This window comes from Sinocyclocheilus rhinocerous, unplaced genomic scaffold (genome assembly GCF_001515625.1).
Source record: "Sinocyclocheilus rhinocerous isolate Xijiao unplaced genomic scaffold, SAMN03320098_v1.1 scaffold588, whole genome shotgun sequence".
Lineage (NCBI taxonomy): Eukaryota > Metazoa > Chordata > Actinopteri > Cypriniformes > Cyprinidae > Sinocyclocheilus > Sinocyclocheilus rhinocerous.
The window spans coordinates 1,231,871-1,256,714 of NW_015635063.1; the positions used below are offsets into that span (position 1 = coordinate 1,231,871).

Below are 24,844 nucleotides of genomic sequence, written 5' to 3' on the forward strand. Positions count from 1 at the left end.
AATTTTAAATAGCTGTTTTCTATGTGAATATATGTTAAACTGTAATTGATTGCTGTGATCAAAGCTGAATTTCAGCATCATTACTCCAGTCTTCAGTGTCACATGATTCTTCAAAAATCATTCTAATATGCTGATTTTCTGCTCAAGAAACTTTGCTGATTATAATCAATATTGAGAACAGTTATGCTGCCGAATATTTTTGTGGAAACCGTGATACATTTTACTTTTCAGGATTCTTTGATGAACAGAAAGTTCTAAAGAACAGCATTTATTTGAAACAGAAATCTTTTGTAACATTACAAATGTATTTACTGTTATTTTTGATCAATTCAATGCATTCGTGCTGAAAAAAAGTATTAATTTCTTACTGACACCAAACTTTTGAATGGTTAGTGATATGATTAGCACAGTTAAATGAAACAGACCTTCTTCTCAAACCTTATAAACAGAAACTTAAAACAACACTTTTTTGCTGCTGTTGAGAGACTAACAACTTTTTCAAAAGTGTGCTTAACTGTTTAGAAGCAGATCTCTTAGAAGTGGTAAACACCTCACTTCTTTCTGGAAATTTTCCAAACTTTCTGAAAACTGCAGTTGTTAAGCCCCTTCTGAAAAAGAGCAATCTTGATAACACCATATTGAGCAATTATAGACCAATATCAAATCTTCCTTTTATAGGCAAGATTATTGAAAAGGTAGTTTTTAATCAGCTGAACAAATACCTAAACTCAAGAGGATACCTGGACAATTTTCAATCTGGTTTCCAACAGCATCACAGCACAGAGACAGCACTCATTAAGATAATAAATTATATTCGCTTAAATTCTGATTCTGGCAAAATATCAGTGCTGGTACTACTAAATCTTAGTGCTGCGTTTGACACTGTCGATCATAACATACTCCTAGAGAGACTGGAAAACTGGGTCAGGCTTTCTGGGATGGTACTCAAATGGTTCAGGTCATACTTAGAAGGGAGAGGTTATTATGTGAGTATAGGAGAGCATAAGTCTAAGTGGACGTCCATGACATGCGGAGTCCCACAAGGCTCAATTCTTGCACCGCTCGTTTAGCCTGTATATGCTCCCACTAAGTCAAATAATGAGAAAGAACCAAATCACCTATCACAGCTATGCAGATGATACCCAGATTTACCTAGCCTTAACGCCAAATGACTACAGCCCCATTGACTCCCTCTGCCAATGCATTGATAAAATTAACAGTTGGATGTGCCAGAACTTTCTTCAGTTAAACAAGGAAAAAACCGAAGTCATTGCATTTGGAAACAAAGATGAAGTTCTCAAGGTGAATGCATACCTTGACTCGGAACCAGCTTCCAGAAGAGATCAGATGTGCTAAAACATTAGCCACATTTAAATCTAGACTCAAAACTCATCTGTATAGCTGTGCATTTATTGAATGAGCACTGTGCAATGTCCGAACTGATTTTATGTATAATCATTTTCTATTTTCAACTGTTTTAAATTCATTTTAAATCAAATTTTTAATTCATTTTCAATGTTTTCAAATTCCTTGTTTTATTGTTGTGATTACTTTTTATGATTATTTTACTTTCTTTAATGTAAAGCACTTTGAATTACCATTGTGTATGAAATGTGCTATATAAATAAACTTGCCTTGCCTTGCCTAAAGGAATGTGCTTCCCCAGAACTGCATTTTGGAGCTCTATTTATAACTGATCTGCTTTAAATGTTCAGCCATAATAAATCCACTGTCTCCTTTACTCTTATCTTCAGTGTCCTGTCCTACAATTTACATGTTCCACACATGCAGATGTAGGCCAGAAAAAGTGCAAGTGTTTTCCAGCTGCAGAAGTTATCCATTATGGATGTGTTGTCCTCCCCTCATTGTCCTGATTTATCTAACTTGCAGACATATTTATGTAAATTGCTGATGTTTTTAGGACGTCAAGCAATTATCCCTTGGTGGCTTTAACAGAAGGTAGTGAGGACAATTCTCCTCAAGGTTGTTTAGACGGACACTCTGACGTGACTTGGGAAGAGTTACCTCATATTCCTGTGAGAAGCGTAGGCCGTCGTTGGCTTTCAGCCGCTCGATGTGGTCAGCCAAAGCACAGACAGAAACTGGAGGGTGTTCCCGCATTCCTGCAGGGAGAAAGAGAGGACGAACTGATAGCAGAGATTTCTATTGGCCTGTTTGGTTTTGGTTGGCTGAACTGAGGAACAAACACACTTTGGTTCACACAGTTTTTAGGCTTTTGGAAGATGGGCACACGTGAAAACAACCCAAAGCATGAGAGAAATAGAAGGCGAAGGAGAAAGCACTAAGCTTTTAGCACCATGCTATGTGCTAAGACTAGCGGCAGTGATGTAAGCGGTGAACGGACATGCTCATTGGCTGAAATATGAACTGCTTCCGGGTCAATAGGAAGGTGGCGTGAGCTGTCCTGTACAATCAAAATGGCATGTAAATGACACCGGCATATTACACAGAAGGACTACAACCTGAGCACACATTAAAAAACACAGATTGTTTTCCCTCCCATCCCACATCTGCTCAACTGAGATGTTTGAGACGGACAGCCTGTGGAAAGGACGTGAGAGATGGTGAAGCTTTAACTCAGAGCAGCCAAAGTGGTGGAGGGGGCGTGGCTTTGTTCTTGATGGACAGGGAGGAGGAGCATAGAGATGAAGGTAGTGAACGTTCACACAGGAACGCAAGAGAGAAACTAACTTGAAGTAGTGGGGCAGCTGAAGGCACTGGAACCTGCAGAGAGAAGATGAGGAGGGACTGTGATATATGTCACTTACAGAAGAGAGAGGAAGAGGAAAAGAGACAGAGTATGTGCAGAAAGAGCAAAAGAAACACCCATGAGGAGCAGAAGACAACATGAAACCGCTTTCCCTACATATTTAACTTATGTAATATGACATATTTCTGAGTGAAACAAAATATTCAGTGCAAATACAAAGTTCCAGGGCTCTACAGTGCGACCATTTCAGTCGCATTTGCGACTGAAAACTACTGCGTGCGACTATGAAAAAATATTTAGGAGCACCAGTGCGACTGACCAGATCTTCATCATATTTGTGATTGTGATCGCTGAGGGGAGCTTCAAAGGTTTCTACGTGTTTTTGCAGCGTTGAGTAATGTATCACAGACATATCTCATGAATCCTTTCATAAGCAAAGTAGAGACGGTGTAAATAAAAGATTCATTGCGCAGTGTAGAGAGCTTCGAGTTGCAGTGTGCTTCAAAACCCTCCACCTTCCCCAGCTCCACCTGTGTAGATCTGCAACAGGTAATTTGACATACTGTATATTATATACAGTATAGGGGTTATTTTATATGTGTTTTATGTGCAGCAACAGTATTTCTTACATGCTCACAGCAGCATGTCTGTGGATGTATTGGCAGTAGCAAGTTTCAGTAGAACTTGCTATGTTTAAATAACATTTAATGCATAAAATGACCAGAGCTATTTATTAAGTAAATACTCAAAATTTGACATTTTTAATGTTTTTGAAAGAAATTACTGACCTAGGCTGCATTTATTTGATCAAAAGCACAGTAATATTGTAAACTATTTTTACAATTCCAAATAATTGTTTTGAATTTGAATATATTTCAAAATGTAATTTATTCCTGTGATGAAACCTGAATTTTCAGCATCATTACTCCAGTCTTCAGTGTCACATGATCCTTCAGAAATCATTATAATACACTGATTTGCTGCTCAAGAAACATTTCTGATTATCATCACTGTTGAAAACAGCAGCTTTATATTTTTGTGGAAAACGTGATACTTTATTTTCAGGATTCTTTAATAAACAGAACGTTTGAAAGAACAGCATTTGTTAGAATCAAATCTTTTGCAACAATATAAATGCCTTTACTATCACTTTTGATCAATTTAATGCATCCTTGCTAAATAAAAGTATTAATTTCTTTAAAACAATGTACCTACCCTAAACTCTTGAGCTGTAGTGTAAATAAGGTCAATTTCTACATCAACCTTCCAAAGAATGAATCGAATCACTGCAATCTCACAATTGAAAGGCACTTTGTTTTCCTTTAATTCACATGAAAGCTCTCGGTTCAGAAATCAAGGACTGGCTTTCAGCATGTCAAAACACAACAGGATGTTTAAATTGCACCTTGTGTATCACAATATTCACTATTATGACACAGACCAAAGTATGAACGAGGCGCTGGAATATAGTTTGCACGTCTTTAAACAGTGCCTGAAACGTCAAACATTTATCTACAATACAAACAGCCTTTATCTGTGAGGTAAGCCATTTTTACATTTTCAGAATGTCCTGAAGCTTTTTGAAACACAAATTCTGAACTTTCACAAGTAAACAAAACAACAACACTGGTAGTCTGGTTCCTCATTTGAAGATTCACAAGCAAGGAAAATCAATTTCCATGGCAGGGAAGTTGACATGAATATTTCTCCCAGTTTCGCCATGAGAAAGATTGCGCATCAGTCGAGCGTGCGCTTGTAGCCCAACAATCTGACATAAGAACATGAGTCACTTTGCAACTGAAGCAAAAGCAGATTCTTATTGAAGTCAGCAAAATGTCTGAGCATTCAGAAATTTCCCCTGAGAGAGAGAGAGAAAGAGAGAAAAATAGAAAGAGACAGAGGGAGAAGTGCAAAATATGGATTGAAAAGAGCGAGAAAGAGAAGCATTTTCTCCAGTGAATCATCCTGTTTAATTCTATCCATCAAGTTCAAAGCTCAGTCTAAGCCAAATGAAGCAATAGGATGTGATGCCGCTATGTGTGTGTGTGTGTGTGTGTGGTTTGAGATTAGCTGGCAGGTTCTGCTCCTCAGTGTGTCCTTCACCTGACAGTGCGTCTCTGTGAATAATTTTCTGTCTTCACACCGAAGCTCCAGCTGAACCTGATGTCCATAAATCCAGTGAACAGTTTTGTCTCTCTTTCTGAGGCCTACATCCAAACAACCCCAAACTGATTCGTTTTCTAAAGACACTCTGTTGCAAAACCTAGTGAGCATTTTAAGGTATCACAGAAGTGTGCAGTATCATGACTCTTCAGACCTCGTTCTGAGGCAGTACCGCATGCATCCTTCAAGGATCTCAGAATGCATATTCAAAGATGATGGACAGGTGAAAAGAAATGCCTGTGATAGTCCAGTCAGTATAGAAAGGTATGAATAAAATAGTTCAATACCATTAAAAATTGACTATTTTACCCAATCTTTGTGGGTGCTGTCTTTCCTTATGCTTAATGGAGTATGTTAGAAACTAGGCTAATGTTTTACAGTGAACCTCTACACTGTAAACCCTGTGGACCATCCAGTGTTTTACTATTTACTACTATTTTACTACCATTAAGTTACTAGTATAATCAGTTTTATAGATATTATTTTTGTTTTTTAATTTTAAAGACACTCTGTTGCAAAACCTAGTGAGCATTTTAAGGTATCACAGAAGTGTGCAGTATCATGACTCTTCAGACCTCGTTCTGAGGCAGTACCGCATGCATCCTTCAAGGATCTCAGAATGCATATTCAAAGATGATGGACAGGTGAAAAGAAATGCCTGTGATAGTCCAGTCAGTATAGAAAGGTATGAATAAAATAGTTCAATACCATTAAAAATTGACTATTTTACCCAATCTTTGTGGGTGCTGTCTTTCCTTATGCTTAATGGAGTATGTTAGAAACTAGGCTAATGTTTTACAGTGAACCTCTACACTGTAAACCCTGTGGACCATCCAGTGTTTTACTATTTACTACTATTTTACTACCATTAAGTTACTAGTATAATCAGTTTTATAGATATTATTTTTGTTTTTTAATTTTGTTAAAATTTTAGTTAATTTGTTATGTTTTTGTAATTTTTATTAGCTATTGTTAGCTTAATTTATTTTTTAAAACGTCTATATTGTTTTTTTTTATTAAATTTATTTCTATTTCTATTTAGTTATTTTAGTACATCAAGTGAGAAATGTTGCTTTGGCAACTAGCTAAAATAAAAGGTTTATTTATTTATTTATGAATTTCAGTTTATTTTATTTCAAGTAACAATTTTTTATGGTTTTAGTTTTAGTTAACTATAATAACTCTGTATTAGCCATATTTAGAGACAGGCCCCTCTTATTCATCATGGATTTCTATTCCACCCGAATTATTATAAAAATCTACTGGTTGCTGTATATTATAATGTACAAAGCACATTTTAATATGGCTAATATGTGACCCTGGACCAGTCATAAGGGTCAATTTTTTGAAATTGAGATTTATACATCATCTCAAAGCTGAATAAATAAGCTGTCCATTGATGTATGGTTTGTTAGGATAGGACAATATTTGGCTGATATACAACTATTTGAAAATCTGGAATCTGAGGGTGCAAAAAAATCTAAATATTGAGAAAACCGCCTTTAAAGTTGTCCAAATGAAATTCTTAGCAATGCATATTACTAATTAAAAATTAAGTTTTGATATATTTACAGTAGGAAATTTACAAAATATCTTCATGGAACATAGTCTTTACTTAATATCCTAATGATTTTTGGCATAAAATAAAAATCAATAATTTTGACCCATACAATGTATTTTTGGCTATTGCTACAAATCAGCGACTTAAGACTGGTTTTGTGGTCCAGGGTCACATATATGGTTATAAGCTGTAAAATAGGCAGACACCAATTTGCCATTCTGTAATACTAGAAACACTGGCACTTTTTTTTAAAATAGTGAATTTCAAGTGAGCCGCTCAAGTTTTCAAGAATGGCCCTTCACGTGGAACACATGGAAAGTCACACTGGTTTCAAACACAGCTCTGTGTGTGTAATAAATGTGATGAGCTGTTTGTAACTCATTACTTTGATGTTAAAACAATAGAAGTCCATGAAAAGCGTCCATCATGACGTACCTTGCGTTTGATAGTTGAGCCTCCTCATTTCTACGGGGTCAGAGGAGTGGGCCAGTAAGTGATCTTTAACTCCAGCCGAGTGCTCATCTTTAGCCGAGGGCGAGGAGCGCTTCCTGTGCAGACAGGAAATGACATCAGACATGAGCATACAAACACACAGAGATCAGGTGGATGTGTAAATACGTAAGATATTTCTGCAACACTTTACAATAAGGTTCATTTGGTTAAACATTAGAATTAGTTGACATGAACTGACGTTCCAAAGCATTTATTAATCCTAGTTAATGTTACTTTCAGTATTTACTAATACTCTATTCAAATTAATAGTTGTATCTGTTAATATTATTTAATGGACCTGAGCTAACGTGAACAGTGAATAATTGCATTTTATTAACTAACATTAACAAATGCTCATTGTTAGTTATTGTAATGCATTAACTGATGTTAACTAATAGGACTTTACAGTAAAGTGTTACTGATATTTCCCGTGTGTCAGTATGTGTTACAGAGCAGCAGCACTAATCTGAGCTCAATTAAACTCTTCAATTGCCTCTCATTAAACACCAAACACAAACAAGCATTTATTATCGGATCAAAGAGAGCCGCTCGATACCCACCTCTCCTGTTTGCTGCATCCCACAGAAAGAGACAGAGAAGCAGAGGAGAGAAAAGAGAAAATGTCACAGGAAGAAAACGGCACAGACGCTGTGTGTAGGGCGAGTTTGTCAGAAATGTGGAAATGCCATTGCTACTAATGAGCTCCGATTCGAGCTGACATTTGCAAAATGAGTTTTCTTTTCACTCAACAGACATCTAACTTGAACTCTAGGCATTTGATTCTCCTGCACTGTTCAATAAGGCCGAATGGATTTGGTCATAATTGAGAAGAGGGGCACATTTTATCTGAGACTTGGACGTAATTTGGGGAGATCAGATTTTTGGTACAGTAGGTGTGTTATAAATGATCATTTCTGCAGTCTAGTTCAAAAATATATTCCCATTATTTGATCATTAAAGTGTTCAGGAAAAAAGAGCGTTCTAAGAAAAAAGAAACTGTTAAATTGCTGACTGTCATAGTGAAGTAAGATTTATTGACTTTTTGATTTTCTGCTCTTACATTGAGTCAGCAATGTCTCTGAGAGAGACCGGCTATTTATATCTGACAGGAGGAAGTACAGTAAACTCTAGTTTGCTACGCATGGCGAAAAAGAAAATATGGTCACTTAAGCAGAATGCAATACATGCAATCTCAGTGCTGGATGAATGATTGTATTTTTCAGTAAAGTAATAGTACCTCTTGAAGAGCAGGATGGTGATGACGATGATGATGATAAGGACGACGGCCAGCACTGGTCCCATCACCCACAGCATCTCTGGGTCCTCAACGTGACGGGACATCCCGCTGTGGAGCTTCACCATCATGGGATCAGAGTAAGGGCTCACCGTGAACATCTTATGGTACAGAAAGGAAGAGAGGATGGAGAAAGGACAAGAACTACTCAAAAGACATTCATACATATTCTTTATTATGACTATTTTGCACATTTCAACATTAAAGTTATCAAAACTATGACATAATACAAATAGAAGTAAGGGAAGTATGCAGTAATAAAATACATTAAATCAGGGATTCAAACGTTTTTGCCAGTCAAATCCCTTTGACCTCAAATATTTATTTTTAATTTAATATTTCAATAATTGAAAAACACATTTGCATGTTCATGTTCTCTGATGTTGGTTAATGGTCACATGACATGCAAATAAATCTAGTATTTTATGATTTAATTGTTAGGTTTTCATAAACTCACAAATCCCAGTTTGGGAAACCCTGTAAATGAAAACTCTCTAAAATGTGGGTTCTTTCAAACATTTATTTAGAATCATGGATTCTCTTTGTAATTTTTGTTTATTTATTTATTTTTTTTGATAAACCTTTGACCTCAAATATTTATTTTTAATTTAATATTTCAGTAATTTAATTGTTAAAATATTTTTTATTTTTAACTTTTATCTTTTTTTTGTAAGTGTTTATTAGTGTATTTAAGTAAATATTTGCTTTTTCTTTATCATCTGGTTAAAACTCATCTATATAAGCATGCATATATGACTAAATACACACACACAGACACACAGACACACACACATATATACTGTAGAAATTCATACATATGGACAATGGATATGAATTACATGTTTATATAATTATATGTCTATAAAACTATAAGTGAATACTTAAAATGACACTATAAACATTATTGTAATGCATAATACAGGCTTTATAGGATGTGTTAGAGGATGTGACAGAGATCAAGCAAAAATGTTGCAATAGATGTTGTCTATGCCATCTATAAAAATGCTAAAGGTTGAATTTTGTAGGTGTTTTTCATGAGACAGCCAATATGCGTGTCAACACTGTCACTGACATTCAGTGATCACATGCAAAGTGAAAAATCTTTGTATTTGTGTTTGAGCAGAGCAGGAGGAAAACCTTCACATCTTCAAAGTAGCACAGAAGTCAGGCTCCTTCCACAAACGCTGGCAACTAATCGTCTTAGTAACACCTTTTAGACAGCACAGCGGGGCGCAGGAGAAAGAGGGATGGAAACAGGAAGATAGAGAGAGAGTGAGAGCGAGAGAAAGGGCTGAGGGAGGGGTAACCTCTTTCATCCCGCTGAGAAGCGGAGGATACGCATCATCAACCAAATCCCATCAGTGCTACACCTTCTGCATTTCCTCCGGAAGCGACACCAGGAACCACAGAAACCATCACTGCCCAGAACTCATTTACAGCAGCGCAGCACAAACAGAGAGTCTCAGAGGAGTCTCAGCGCACAAACCCACAGTTCACCCAAAAATGAAAACCGTCTCATCCTTTTTATATAGACATTTCGCAAAATACCTTCTTTCATGTCTGCAGAGGAAAGAAAAGGTTTCCTCTGCAGAAGTTTGGAAAAACACACTTTCCTACTTTGCAGTATAAATATCTAAACTTTCTTTAATCAAGATACATTTACTTGAGACAGAAAATGATTTAAAGTATTAAGCCTTGTTTAAAAATAAATAAATAAATAAATAAGTTCAAAAATTAAGTTAAATTTTATGCTTAAAACAATAAAAAAAAATTGCCAGTGGGTTAAAAAATAATCAACTTTATGAAAAAAAGTTTCACTTGTTTTTAGCATCGACATACTTAATTTGGACTTTTTTTTCCAGAAAAATAATGAAACATTTAAATTTAAATTATTAAAAATTATTTTTGCAGTGCATAATGGTGAGTAAATGATGACAGATTTTTCATTTTAATCAACTTCAAAGCAGAAGCGTATTCTTTGTGAATGGCCTCTAAGTCATTGACTCAGTGGGAAGCAAGACAGCTCAATTCTGTTTCAGACATGTCCATAACACTGATGGAACAACAAGAAAACAATGAAATGTTTTCTGCTTTAATTTTTCTGGATTCCGTTTTAATGATTTAATTAGCATTTAATCAGCAAAGATCACATCTAATCAATCAAAAAAAAAAAAAATTTTATGTAACAATTTAATAATTATTTTAACTTTTAAAAACAACATTTTAACCCATGAGAACATTGTATGTTGTATTTTTGAAATGTATTTTTTCCCCTAAAATTCCATATATATATATATATTTTATTCTAGGTTTAAGATTTAATCCAAATTTATCATTAAACCTGAAGTAATCAAATGATTTCATAAAACTTTAACACTTTATTCAACTTTGAAAATTATTTACAAACCAAACACCAAAACTTTGCTTTTTTTTTTAAATGTTTACTGTATGAATTAATACAAGGCTGAAAACATCTCTTGATTATTACTACTACTACTGCTACTACTTTGCTAAGTATGTTTATGTTTACATATTTCTTTTATTTTGGTGGTTTGTTGTGAAGACCTTTAAGGTTCTGTCTGTATTTGACAAGTGTTTCTCAAGTGAAGTGACTCTCGGAGCAGCTCTGGAGATGAAGTTCATGTGTTCAAGTCACACCAGAGCAGCACGTGTGCTTCAGTATGTGCAGTAGACAAAACTGCAGTGCTCGGTCACACAGAGACAGGCAGAACATGCAGACTTTCATGATATTTCAATAGCAGTCTTCTGTGGTTAAATAATCACAGACACTAGTCTGCATCACAATTCGAGTCTTCATTTATTTAAAAAAAATTGTGTGGCACTTTAATGACTGGATTCCACGATTGCACATTTTGGCAACAGTCACAGGGCTCTAGATCTGTCAGGTTATTATGATCATCACCTCTGTCTCTCTCTGCAACAGGATTGAGAGAGCGTCTAAAAGCGCTGTGGGAATCTGTCAGTGGGAAACTTTCACAGTGATCAATTTAATCGGCACTACCTTAGACGGAAGCACATCCCACAGCGTGAGTAATGCATCTCTGACTGACTCCAGCCACTATTTACTGATGCATATTCATGTGTGTTTTGATTTCTCCTTCACGTCTTCTCCATCTCCTCATCTTGGAACGTGCAGGTCTCTCTCTCCAGCATTAATGATAGCATCTCTCTCTTCTCCGCCATCACACTCTCTGCTGATCTGCAGCAGTCCTTCATGTGATGTCTCTTTCTCCTTCTTTCTTTCATCTCCTCCTCCTCTAATCTGTTTTTCTTTAAGTGCTGCGGTAGTTTTGCAGTTGACCTCTTTCATCCAATTTCACACCCGCTAGTCTGTTTACCAGCCCACCGCAGACTGTCCTTTCACAAGACCCTCTCACCTTCTCATTTTTTTTTCTTCTGGTCCTCTCCTTTCATTATTTCTATTTTAAGATTTAAATTTAAGATTTGAAAAGAAAAATCAGATTGAATATACCATAGGTCAGATGGGTGTTTTAGAATCACTGAGATGCAAAAAATGATTGGTGACAGTTCAAATATCTAAACATTCTTAAATCAAGATACATTTACTTGGGAAGCAAAATTACTTAAGATATTCTGCTATATATATATATTGCAGTATTAATAATATTATTATATATTTTTATATTTTGAATTAGTTTGTATTTTTAGATTTCCTATTTTAATTTTAGCTACAGTTTTAGTAATTTTGATGTGTCATTTGTATTTATTTATTTATTTTTTCAAATGCCTATGTAGTTTATATTATTTTTGATTTCAGTTTCAATTTGAGTACACAGTTATTTTGTAAATTTAGTTATTTTAGTACATAAAGTTAAACTAAATGAGAAATGTTACCTTGGCAACTAGCTGAAATAATTAAAGGTTTATATATAGTTATATTTATATTTATACATATACAGTATAGTCTCACATGTGTACATCTGTGTGTGTGTACCTGTTATTCCCTACTTTATGGGGACCAAAAGTATTATAGTAATACCAGTACATTTTGTCCTTGTGGGGTCATTTTGTACGCCCCCATAAGGAAACCAGCTTATAAATCATACAGAATGAAGTTTTGTGAGTCTAAAGTCTAAAATGCAGAAATTTTTTATTTTTTTTGTGAGGGGTTGGTTTAGCGGTAGGGTTAGGTAAGGGGATAGAAAATACAGTTTGTACAGTATAAAAACCATTTTGTCTATGGAATGAACCCATAAAACTCAGAAACCAGTGTGTGTGTGTGTGTGTGTGACTCACCGAGTCCCGGTCCTTCAGTGCTGCCAATATAAACGTGCGATACTGCTGCTGTCCAGGCAGAGGTTTGTTATGGAAGCCGCTGTAGGTTTTCTCGTCTCCTAACACAAAGGTTTCTGGAAGATTCTCCAGCTTGGCAGCGATGTAAGGCCGCAGGAAGTCCTGAGTTTGTCTCCTCCTCCTCTTTCTTACACCTGAGTCTCCATTACTGCCCAATAGCTGATAAATCACAGAGAACACATCACATGAAGCACATCAGTAAAATGACAAACAGTGATATACTGGGAAAAAAAGCATCCTTAATGCATAAAGCCACTGACATGAATGTTTATACAACCTTCGTATACAAGTTTTATAAGGTTCTAAATTATGTCAAATTTTGGGGCAAATTGGATTAATCAAGAGACGTTTTTCAACCCATTTTTGACTAAATGAACAGAAGAAAGATTGATACTAAAATAAATACTAATTTATTTAACTAGATTAAATTAAATGCATATTAAAAAGACACATTAGGGCCACACGGCAGGTTCATTTTAAATACTTCAAAATTATTGCAGTTATATAAATATATGTAAATGGATTAATTTGATCAAAAGTGACAGTAAAGACATTTACATTTTTCTATTGAGATTTCTATTAAAAAATGCTGTTCTTTGGAACTTTCTATTCATAAAAGAATCCTGAAAAAGTGTATCACAGTTTCCATAAAATTATGAAGCAGCACAGCGGTTTTCAACATTATATTATTAATCAGAAATGTTTCTTGAGCAGCAAATCAGCATATTAGAATGATTTCTGAAGGATCATGTGACACTGAAGACTGAAGGATCACTGAAGACACTGAACGATGCTGAAAATTCAGCTTTGATCACAGGAATAAATTACATTTTAAAACATATTACAATAGAAAACAGTTGTTTTTAATTGTAATAATATTTCACAATTTTGCTGTTTTTACTGTATTTTTGATCAAATAAGTGCAGCTTGGGTGAGAAACCTCTTTCAAAAACATTAAACAATGCCACCCACCCTCAAACTTTTGAACAATTTATATACTGGCCAGCAGTCCTCTAGGTCTGTGCTGATTGGCACTTTCAGTCCATGAAACAGCTGGACTGTGACCCAGAGGTCAGAGGTCAGATATCAGCCTCAGGTGCTTCAATCTCAGGCATCATTAATTCAAAATGACACACACACTCTTTCTCTGGTAGCTTTATCTGTCTCTTTATAGACCACTTCCCCTGTTTCTCCATTCCTCACTCTTTCTCTCTTTTTCTTTCTCCCCACTACCATAATAACCAACAGACCGCTGCCTCTTTAGCTTTAGTAAAGCACATTTGGTGAAGACTGAATCAAATCCAAGGGCACAGGATTTCAGCTGAACAAATGGAGTCTAGCAGCAGAGAGAACGAGGACTGCAGCGAGTATAATATCAGTGCAGTGATAAACACCAGCACAACACGCGATCCAATAATACACCTCTCATTTGACTCGGCAACGCTCATAAATAAGGGGCAACTCGGGGGAGAACGGCTGCGTGAAAACGGGCTGTTTCAAAATGCTGGTGACACCATTGTGATTTTTACAGCGCCGCTGCATTTTGATATTCAGTAGGCAGCACCTTAAAAGTTTCCCCTATTTTGCAGACGATAGTTTATTGAGAGCAAGCAAACTCATGAGAAAGCAGAATTATGCTGGAGCCCGAAAGCTTAGTAGTAATAACAAAAACGCAAAAATGCCAAGTGAAGCATATTAAGAGTCCTCAAAGTGCCTGTGTGTCTCAACAGCTGATGCACAGATGCAGAAGAACTGAGAGACGTGAAAAATAACAAGTGGAACAACAAAATAGTTGCATCATAGTGATGTATGTTCATAACATAAATAAGCTAACAGAGTGTGAAACATCTGTTTATGTTATTTTTATATGATCATCACAAACTCACCTCATCCAGATCCATATCCTCTGGGTTTTCCCAACGGCGTAGAGTGGATGTAGTTACTGGCACCACCACTATATAAAACCAACTAAAAGGAAAACAAAGAAACAAGTAATTAACAATATGATCAATTTTTCCTTACCATGCATATATAGTTTGGAGTCAGGCAGATTTTTTTAATGTTTTTGAAAGAAGGCTCTTCTGCTCACCAAAGCTGCATTTATTTGATCAAAATTACAGTAAAATTAGTAATATTGTGAACTATTATTACAATAAAAAAACTGTTTTCTATGTGAATATATTTAAAAAAAGAAATGTATGTGATCAAATCTGAATTTCAGCATCATTACTCCAGTCGTCAGTGTCACATGATCCTCCAGAAATCATTCTAATATGCTGATTTGCTGCTCAAGAAACATTTCTGATTATTATCAATGTTGAAAACAGTTGTGCTGCTTCATACTTTTGTGGAAATCCTGATTTTTTAGGATTCTTTGATGAACAGAAAGTTCAAAAGAACAGCATTTATCTGAAATAGAAATATTCTGTAACATTATAAATGCCTTTACTGTCACTTTTGATCAACTGAATGAATTCTTGCTAAATAAAAGAAAATCTTTTAAATGATTGTGTTTATTCACTATTTATTCATTACTGTCACACCTCAGGTCATCACTACACGACTCAAACGATGTTGTTCATAAGTTAGACCCGTTTCACACACAACAGAACTTGATAATGAAAAGCATGACCCTCTTCATCTCTGATGAAGACAGATTCTGGAGTTCACAAACTTTTCTAGCTGTGCTTTATCACAGGTTCAGTGCGTTTGTTTGTGATGAAACAGTCTGGTTGGGCATTATACCACTGATTGCATTTTTAAATGAATCTGTGTCAGCCATGCAGCCTGTGGCTCGTTCAATGACTGAAACAAACACTTGAAACCCAATTATCGGGTGAGTAATTCCCACACTCTCATGTCAGGCCCAAGCAAGAGCATTGTTTGATATGTGTGATGTCTATAACGTCTGATGTAACTGCCGCTAACAATCTTGCTCGGGCTTTGATGAGGAAATACGTCTGGTAGTTTCTAATTAAAGCATTTCTGTGCTGTCTTTGGTCAGAACCGATCCTGCGGGCAGCGTTCAGTTGGCTCAGACTGCACCGCATTACATCAAATCCAGCTCGCTGCAGTGAACTAAACCCGTGTGAGACGCTCCTGTGAGCTGGGATGGGAAGTGTTTGAGTATTAACCTTCAGCCTCAGTCTTGCTAAAACACAACGGTCCAATATTTGCCCAAAGAGGAACAGGATTCTTGTCTACGTGCGCTGGCTGAACTCTGAGACTCCTGCAAACATCGCCTGAGAGCCGACACATTTCATCTCTGAGCTGTTTTAAGATAAACAATGAGGAATAAGTGCTAACACTGCTGCATTAGATGAACAGTAATGATTATGGTTGCTTTTACTTTGACATCAAATGTCAGTAAATGCAAAAGAAAACATTACTTTTTTTTTCTCTGCTTATTGTCAAGGCACTTAATGTAGGCTACAAGCAATGTATGTACAGTAATGTACACTGTTAGACATTTCTGTAATTTCTACAGTTATTTACTGTATATCACCCAGTATAATACTGCAAATTCGCTTTACAGTAAGTAACTGTAATACCCTTTGCATCATGGGAATTTTCTCAACGCCGCAACAGCTTGGGGCTGACTATACTGGATGTTACATCGCGTGTAATGATTGGAAAATCCGTTTGTCCTTCGTATCAGAAACAGCCGAGCGCTTGGAGTACATCTGTACGTCAGAAAGAAACCGCGGCATCACTTTACTGTCCGCATCCACTGTAGATAGTATAAAGGGTTCTATATTGTCTTTTGCCGAGTCGCGCCACGGGTTTTGCCCGGGGATGAACAAGCAAGAGTGGAAGAGGTGTAATGTTTGGAAAATCTGTTTGTCCTTCGTATCAGAAACAGCCGAGCACTTGGAGTACATCTGTACGTCAGAAATATACGGCGGCATCACTTTACTGTCCGCATCCACTGTAGATAGTATAAAGGGTTCTATATTGTCTTTTGCCGAGTCGCGCCACGGGTTTTGCCCGGGGATGAACAAGCAAGAGTGGAAGAGTTCTGTCAAAACCATCTACGACCAACAAATCGCTGCGTCACTTCCCTGAAAACAGCACTTCTGAAGGACCAAAATAGTATCCTGTTGAGGTGGGCTGAACATTTTGACACCCTGCTTAATCAGGATTCTGATGCAGACAAACTGCCAAAACTTCCTCCCATCCACGATCTCAGACTGCCACCAACCTTTCAGGAGGTTCTATCATCTGTCCATTCCCTTAAGAACAAGTCCACTGGCGCTGATAATATCCCTGCTGAGCTACTGAAGGAGGGGAGGTACATATGTATGCACACCCTCTACCAGTACATCATCAAGGCCTGGACTGATGAGAACATCCCACAGCAATGGAGAGATGCAAATATTGCTGTTATCTATAAGAACAAGGGTGACAGGGCCATTTGCGGCAATAGTAGGGGCCTATCACTCCTTTCTGTGGGTGGTAAGGTCCTGCCTGGCCAAGGTGATGCTTCATAGACTCTAATATTCTCTATTCTCTAGTATTAACAACATCACACATAATGTTGTCAGTCAATGCTGCCTGAATCACAGTGTGGATTTAGGAAGAATAGGAGCACGATCGACATGATCTTCACAGCCCGGCAGCTTCAGGAAAAGTGCCGGGAGCAACATCAGGACATGTTTATGACCTTTGTCAATCTCTCAAAAGCATTCGACACTGTGCAAAGAGAGCTCTTATGGGATGTACTCCTCAGGTTTGGCTTTCCCAATAAATTTGTTAACATCCTCCGCCAGTTCCATGATGGGATGACTGCTCGAGTGTCCATAGGCGGACAAGAGTCCGAGCCCTTCCTTGTGTGCACAGGGGTGAGGCAGGGGTGTGTGCTAGCACCAGTGCTCTTTAACATCTTCCTCCTGTGTATCACCAAGCTTCTCCACAACGAGATTGAAAATAGCAGTGGCATAGCAGTAGACTTCAGACTAGACGGCAACCTCTTTAATATTAGGAGGCTACATGCAACCAAAAAACTCTGTAGAGAGCTGGTCCTGGAGCTGCAGTATGCAGATGACTGTGCTTTTGTGGCCCATACTCCAGAGGACCTTCAAACTGTCCTTGCTGTGGCGGTTAGGGCGTACAGCAGGATGGGGCTCACTGTCAACACCACCAAGACAGAAGTGGTTTGCCAATGGAGTACCAATGTCCCACCCACACTTCCTGCCTTCACTGTTGGGGATGAACAGCTGTCAGTAGTGCCATCTTTTAAATATCTGGGGAGTATTCTCGCTGAGGACTGTGGCATCGACAACGAAATCCAGAGCCGCATTAAACAGGCATCAGTTGCCTTTGGGGGACTTCGGCATAGTCTTTCACAACAAGAATCTTCATCCCTCCACAAAGGTCGCCGTATACTAAGTGGTCTGTGTCACCACCCTCCTCTATACCTGTGAAGCTTGGGTAACCTACAGCCGTCACATCAGGTCCCTAGAGCACTTCCATATAAGCTGCCTTCAGCGCATTCTGGGAGTTACCTGGCATGATCGTGTGTCTCACACTGAAATACTTAAAAAGACCAACTGTAGAAGTATTGAGGCCATGATCACCCAGCGCCGGCTGCAGTGGTTCGGGCACGTGATAAGGATGCCCCCATGTCGACTGCCCCGCAGAGTGCTATACGGCCAGCTACATCATGGACGATGTTCAGAGATGTTCTCGAGTTTGTGGGTCCAGGATAGGACTGTTTAGCCATCAAAGATCTCACCATTAAAGGCGTGGACGTCGTCATCGGATTTCGATGGCAACCGAGAGAGAGAGAGAGAGAATTTATAAATTAAAAATTTGGGAAGATGGTTGGTGCGTTGCATTTCAAATGCACTTTTTTTAAGCGAAACTCATAGCACTTGCAGAGATGGAGCTTATGCGGCAGCATTTTTATTCAGCAGTGAACCAAACTGAAAACACTGGATCATGAGCGGCTTCTGTGTAAATTAACACAGTGCCATGCTTCACTCCAATTCAGGAGCTGCTAGATCCAGATTCATGGTTGCTATAATGATGAAAGCAGTTTCATGATCAGTACAGCATTAACGACTGCAGAAGATTATGGGTTATGGAATTATGTTTTATGGCGTTATGTTTCTCAGACTGACCTGACGAGGGCGCTGTTGTGCACCTTGGGCAGTGTGATGGTGAGTTTGCCGCCCTCCTCTGAATCTTGTTTGTAAAGGGCCGGTTTGGTGGTGAACAGGTCCGGGGCGGTGCGGATGGAGACCTGCTGCTGCAGTCCGCCGGCGCTGTTCCCTCGGCTCATCAGCACAAAGGAGTAATCTGTGTCCGGCTGCAAGCGCGTGATCAGCTTCCTCTTCAGGTCGCCCTGCACCTCGACGCTCTGCTGGTTATACAGGATCTGACAACAGGGGGCGCACAGGTTAACTGTCACACAATGACATTCATTTTACACTGCATTTCTATTTCACAATTGCTGCATCTCACCTTGAAAGGCACTTGGGACATGTATGTTTCTGGCACCTCCCACGTGAGCAGGACAGAGGTCTTCATCACAGCTTTCACACCAAAGTTTTTAGTGAACTCTGCAGAGGAGGTGAGAATAAAAGAGTTACTGCATGTCACAGACATATTTCCAGACCGGCTCAGTGATACACAGAAGAACTGCATCACTGTGTAACGAGACTGCACTGATTAACATGCTGTACATGATAACATCTCAAGACCTTCATCTCAAACCACACATGAAAATTCAAAGCCAATTATATGCTCTCTGCATGTGGTTTATGCTGTAGGGAAGTAGAGAAGTCAGAACACGGAGAAATAATGGAGATGCCATCTCCGCAAACATATTTAAAGGGACAGGACAGTTCACCCAAAAATTAATATTCACTCATTATTTCATCACCCTTGTTGTTCCAAATAATGAATTTTGGGCTGATGCTTAATGGTCAAAGTAATAATTGCGATGATCAATTTCATTGTCTGTTTTGCTGATGCCACTTAAAGTATAAGCATATACATAATTTCTATTTTACTTTCAAACATGATTAAATAGACCCATATGTTTTTTCTTTAATGCTGTGAAAACAATATTCTAAAAGTTAAACTATTTCTCTTTATGTCTGTAATATTAGTCCACTACGTTCACACTGGAGCTAAGCAAACCTGAATAAAATAAAATAAATATAAAATAAAATCATCAACTGTGTGTGAAATTCTAAGGATCAAGAATGTTCGGCATGATGCAAATGTTAAATAATAGTAAAACCAGAGCATTTTTTGGCCATTGCGTATGTTAGCCCTTGATTGCCTAATGTCTTATTTGAATGGCAAATCTCAATGGTTATTTCAAATAATTGCAATTAGATCAAATAACTATGATCAGATGGTTAATCAATAATCACAACAGGCCTGGTTCCAAACCTATGGAACACAGAAACAATTGTTAAGCAGAATGTGAATTGTTAGTCCATATGTTCCTTGGAAGAAAGACAAAAAATCAGACAGAAGTTTGGGAACAACATAAGGGCAAACTAACCCTTCATGTTTCTAGCAGAAGACAAGCTGCATGTGGAGTTTGCAGTGACTGCAGTCCACAAACCGTACGTCTGCTTCCTCTCCAACCATCTGCTCTACTGAGTGTATTTTAATGCACACTTTACATCTATAATGTAACACATTTTCGATAGAAACAGAATTTTGGATGTAACTTCATGACCGCTGAACACACTGACTCACATCTTGTCCAAGATAATTGACGATTTTGTCCTAACAGCTGTGACTGTCCACAGCACCATGCGTCAGTGTCAGGTATTTTTCAGTCGCTTGGCTCTATTAGTATCACACTGCACTGGGAAGCTCCTCACACAGTGAAATCTCATTGGACCAAATCATTAGCAAAGAAAAACCACAGATGAGATCCCTAATGTTTTAAAGTCTGGTTTCTAAGCAGCAATGAGATTAAACAGAGATCAAATGGAGATGGTTTTTCCAAGTAAAATATTAATAATGTATTAGGCTTATACTCTAAGTAGCATTCGCAAAACAGACAGTTAAATCGTTAATTGCAATTATTTGTTTGACAATTAATCAAAATCTCCTGCTTCTCAGATTTTTCTCCTGAGATAGAAACCCTCTAGCCAGGGTTACTAAAACATCATCACTGCTTGAAATAAACATTAACTGAAATAAAAGAAAATATAAAAAATCTTGCAAAACATAAACTAAACTAAACTTAATAAAAGCATTAAAAACACTAATTGGCCAAACACTACAAAATTACTAAAAGTTTAAATAAAGTTAAAATGAAAACAGAAAATATAAAAATAAAATAAAATATATTTTAAAAACTATATTATATCAATGATACTAAAATAACACTGTCTAGAGGTTTAGAAGAGATCCTAATAATAAACTAATAAAATGACAAAAACACTACAAAATTACTAAAAGTTGAACTAAAGTTAAAATGAAAACAGAAAATATAAAATAAAATATATAAAAAAACTATATTATATCAATGATACTAAATTAACACTGTCTAGAAGAGATACAAATATCTCACACATTTCATTCTTCCAATTTGACAACAATCTGTGACTATTTTATTTCTCCTAATGAATTTAAGCACCAATATTTGAGACAAAGTACATTTTTAAAACATATTTTAGCCCTCCATTAAAGCTCCTGAGATATGCAAGAGCAACCTCTGAGCAACCTCTGAATTCCAATTTTGATTCTTTAATGATTCCATTAACAATTCTTTTAGAACTTTTGAAGGAGCTGCTTTACAACTGACTGATTTGTGACTGATTCATTGAAAAAACTGCTCATTAGACTGATTTGTGCCTAATTCAGACTATGTGCAATACGTGTAACCTGTGAAGATGTCGCAATAAAAGATGGGTTTTCTTTCTTTCCACTCTCATCAAATTCGATTCAGACGGCACAATTCAATTCAAACCCACAGCTCAACTAAAACATCATTTCATTATGATGTTATAGATTCAACAATGGTGCAGCATCACTTCTGAATTGCAGTGCAAGAGTATTTTAGTGCGGTTTCATCAGCATTGATGGATGAATGCAGACGTTAAAGAACGGATAATGAAAATGGACGTCATTCAGAGCTCCTTAAAAACTCACCAGGCATGGATGTAGACATGGTTCTGCTCTGGATGCTGGGGCTGATGGGACCCCCTCCTTTACCCGTGAACGCCCTCACTCTGATGTCATAGGTGGTGTCTGGCTGCAGACCCTGGATGGTCATCTGCGTCTCGGCGGTACCGTTGGTCTGGTTCTGATGGCTGTTGATGTCACGGTACACCACCACATAGCGTATGATCTTCCCGTTCCTCTCGGGCAGAGGCGGAGGGTCCCAGGCCAGTTTGGTGGTGGTGGTCGTCAGGCCCACCACTCTGAGGTTTTGAGGGTAACTGCTGGGCACGTCTTCCGGGGTGCTGATCTCTTTGCTGTACTCCTCTCCGTTTCCCGCGCGGTTCTTGGCGCAGAGCTTGAAGATGTAGGTGGCGCCCTTGTGCAGGCCGGTGACAGTGAAGTGGTCGTCGGTGCGTCTCAAGTCATGGGTGGTGTAGGTCTCCTCCTCTTCACGCTTGTAGCGCAGTCTGTAGCCCATCAGTTCGCCCACCATCTCTTTAGGGGGCTGCCACTGGATCAGAGCTGTGTTCCCAATGGTGGTGCTAATGATCATGGTGGGCTTGCCAGGAACTACCAGTGACAGAGATGGGAGAATATTTGTCAGAGAATATTTGTTATTTTGCAGTCAAGGCTAATGCTGAATTAAAGTGATAGTTCACCCAAAAACACCCAAATAATTTCTGGACCAGCAACTGTTTGGTTACCCACATTCTTTAAAATATCTTCCGCAGAAGAAAGAAATTCATACAGGTTTGGAGCAACTTGAGGGTGAGTAAACGATGACTGAATTTAAATTTTTGGTTAAACTATCCTTTTACACAGTTTGATTTCAGTAACTATGGTATTGTGGTGTAGGGCTACACCTAGAGCTGGGCGATATGGCAAAAAAAATTGAATCTTGATTTTTTTTCCGAACGAGTTCGACTGATTTTCGGTTTTTACGATTTTTAACTAGTCAACTTGAAAATGTAACCACAACATGATTCAAGTAACTTTTTCTTTATTAATGCTCTAGTTAAAGAAAATTCTATTCCAAGTGCGTCACACATGAATTTGTTAAATGATAAACAAATCACTTGTTAAATCACGTGCGCCGACATGCAGTTGGATTATTCTTTTCTCTTTACTGTTATCATTGGCATATTGACAAAGAGTCTAATTCTAACGTTTGGTAATATTTCTATTCAAAATCATGATTCCTTGATTTATAAAAAATAAAATCATGGTAAAACATTAAATTCGAATTAATTGATAAAATCAGGAAAATCGCCCAGGCCTAGCTGCACCAATGAAATAAAATTGCAATATGGCTGCAATTTAATTAAATAAATGGATGCGATGCATCAGTTTCATAGTGAAGCACAGTACTGTGTTAATTTACAAGCGTGCAGCTCATGATATACTGTTTCAGTGGTTTTGTTCATTTACTGTGAATCAAGCCACTCTGAGATGCTGAAACAGCATATCACGAGCTGAATGCATGTAAATGATGAACAAAGTGCTGCACTTGGCTCTGAAACCAGCAGTGCATGTATTTATTTGCAGGAAAACCGCCAAAATAAAAGTTTGATGGTTTAACATTTGAAAATTCGATTAGTCCTGTAATTTTACTGCTATAATGTTTTTAGAATTTATTAAATTATTTATTTTTTATAATAATGATGTTTTGTAATATATTTCTTATTTTAATATTTGCAGAGCTTGTGTAGGTGGCGCCCTTGTGCAGGCCGGTGACAGTGAAGTGGTCGTCGGTGCGTCTCAAGTCATGGGTGGTGTAGGTCTCCTCCTCTTCACGCTTGTAGCGCAGTCTGTAGCCCATCAGTTCGCCCACCATCTCTTTAGGGGGCTGCCACTGGATCAGAGCTGTGTTCCCAATGGTGGTGCTAATGATCATGGTGGGCTTGCCAGGAACTACCAGTGACAGAGATGGGAGAATATTTGTCAGAGAATATTTGTTATTTTGCAGTCAAGGCTAATGCTGAATTAAAGTGATAGTTCACCCAAAAACACCCAAATAATTTCTGGACCAGCAACTGTTTGGTTACCCACATTCTTTAAAATATCTTCCGCAGAAGAAAGAAATTCATACAGGTTTGGAGCAACTTGAGGGTGAGTAAACGATGACTGAATTTAAATTTTTGGTTAAACTATCCTTTTACACAGTTTGATTTCAGTAACTATGGTATTGTGGTGTAGGGCTACACCTAGAGCTGGGCGATATGGCAAAAAAAATTGAATCTTGATTTTTTTTCCGAACGAGTTCGACTGATTTTCGGTTTTTACGATTTTTAACTAGTCAACTTGAAAATGTAACCACAACATGATTCAAGTAACTTTTTCTTTATTAATGCTCTAGTTAAAGAAAATTCTATTCCAAGTGCGTCACACATGAATTTGTTAAATGATAAACAAATCACTTGTTAAATCACGTGCGCCGACATGCAGTTGGATTATTCTTTTCTCTTTACTGTTATCATTGGCATATTGACAAAGAGTCTAATTCTAACGTTTGGTAATATTTCTATTCAAAATCATGATTCCTTGATTTATACAAAATAAAATCATGGTAAAACATTAAATTCGAATTAATTGATAAAATCAGGAAAATCGCCCAGGCCTAGCTGCACCAATGAAATAAAATTGCAATATGGCTGCAATTTAATTAAATAAATGGATGCGATGCATCAGTTTCATAGTGAAGCACAGTACTGTGTTAATTTACAAGCGTGCAGCTCATGATATACTGTTTCAGTGGTTTTGTTCATTTACTGTGAATCAAGCCACTCTGAGATGCTGAAACAGCATATCACGAGCTGAATGCATGTAAATGATGAACAAAGTGCTGCACTTGGCTCTGAAACCAGCAGTGCATGTATTTATTTGCAGGAAAACCGCCAAAATAAAAGTTTGATGGTTTAACATTTGAAAATTCGATTAGTCCTGTAATTTTACTGCTATAATGTTTTTAGAATTTATTAAATTATTTATTTTTTATAATAATGATGTTTTGTAATATATTTCTTATTTTAATATTTTAATAATGATCACAGTAAAAATTATTTATATTATATTATCAGACAGTGGGGATTTGACCTATGAAAACTCAAATGAAAGTTGTTTTTTTTTTGGT

At 37.4% G+C, this 24,844-nt stretch overlaps 1 protein-coding gene across 1 annotated transcript in view; it reads right to left on the minus strand.

The window, feature by feature from the left end:
• Positions 1–24,844, minus strand: part of ptprfa (protein tyrosine phosphatase receptor type Fa) — a 207,242-nt gene that overhangs the window by 20,846 nt on the left and 161,552 nt on the right. Inside the window, exons 16-23 of the mRNA XM_016560916.1 lie at positions 21,703–22,284; positions 19,042–19,139; positions 18,699–18,955; positions 14,463–14,544; positions 12,520–12,735; positions 8,185–8,342; positions 6,891–7,003; positions 2,026–2,123 (exon numbers count right to left, since the gene is read on the minus strand). Of these exons, the coding sequence (XP_016416402.1) occupies positions 2,026–2,123; positions 6,891–7,003; positions 8,185–8,342; positions 12,520–12,735; positions 14,463–14,544; positions 18,699–18,955; positions 19,042–19,139; positions 21,703–22,284 (1,604 nt within the window). The remainder of the gene's footprint in view (positions 1–2,025; positions 2,124–6,890; positions 7,004–8,184; positions 8,343–12,519; positions 12,736–14,462; positions 14,545–18,698; positions 18,956–19,041; positions 19,140–21,702; positions 22,285–24,844) is intronic.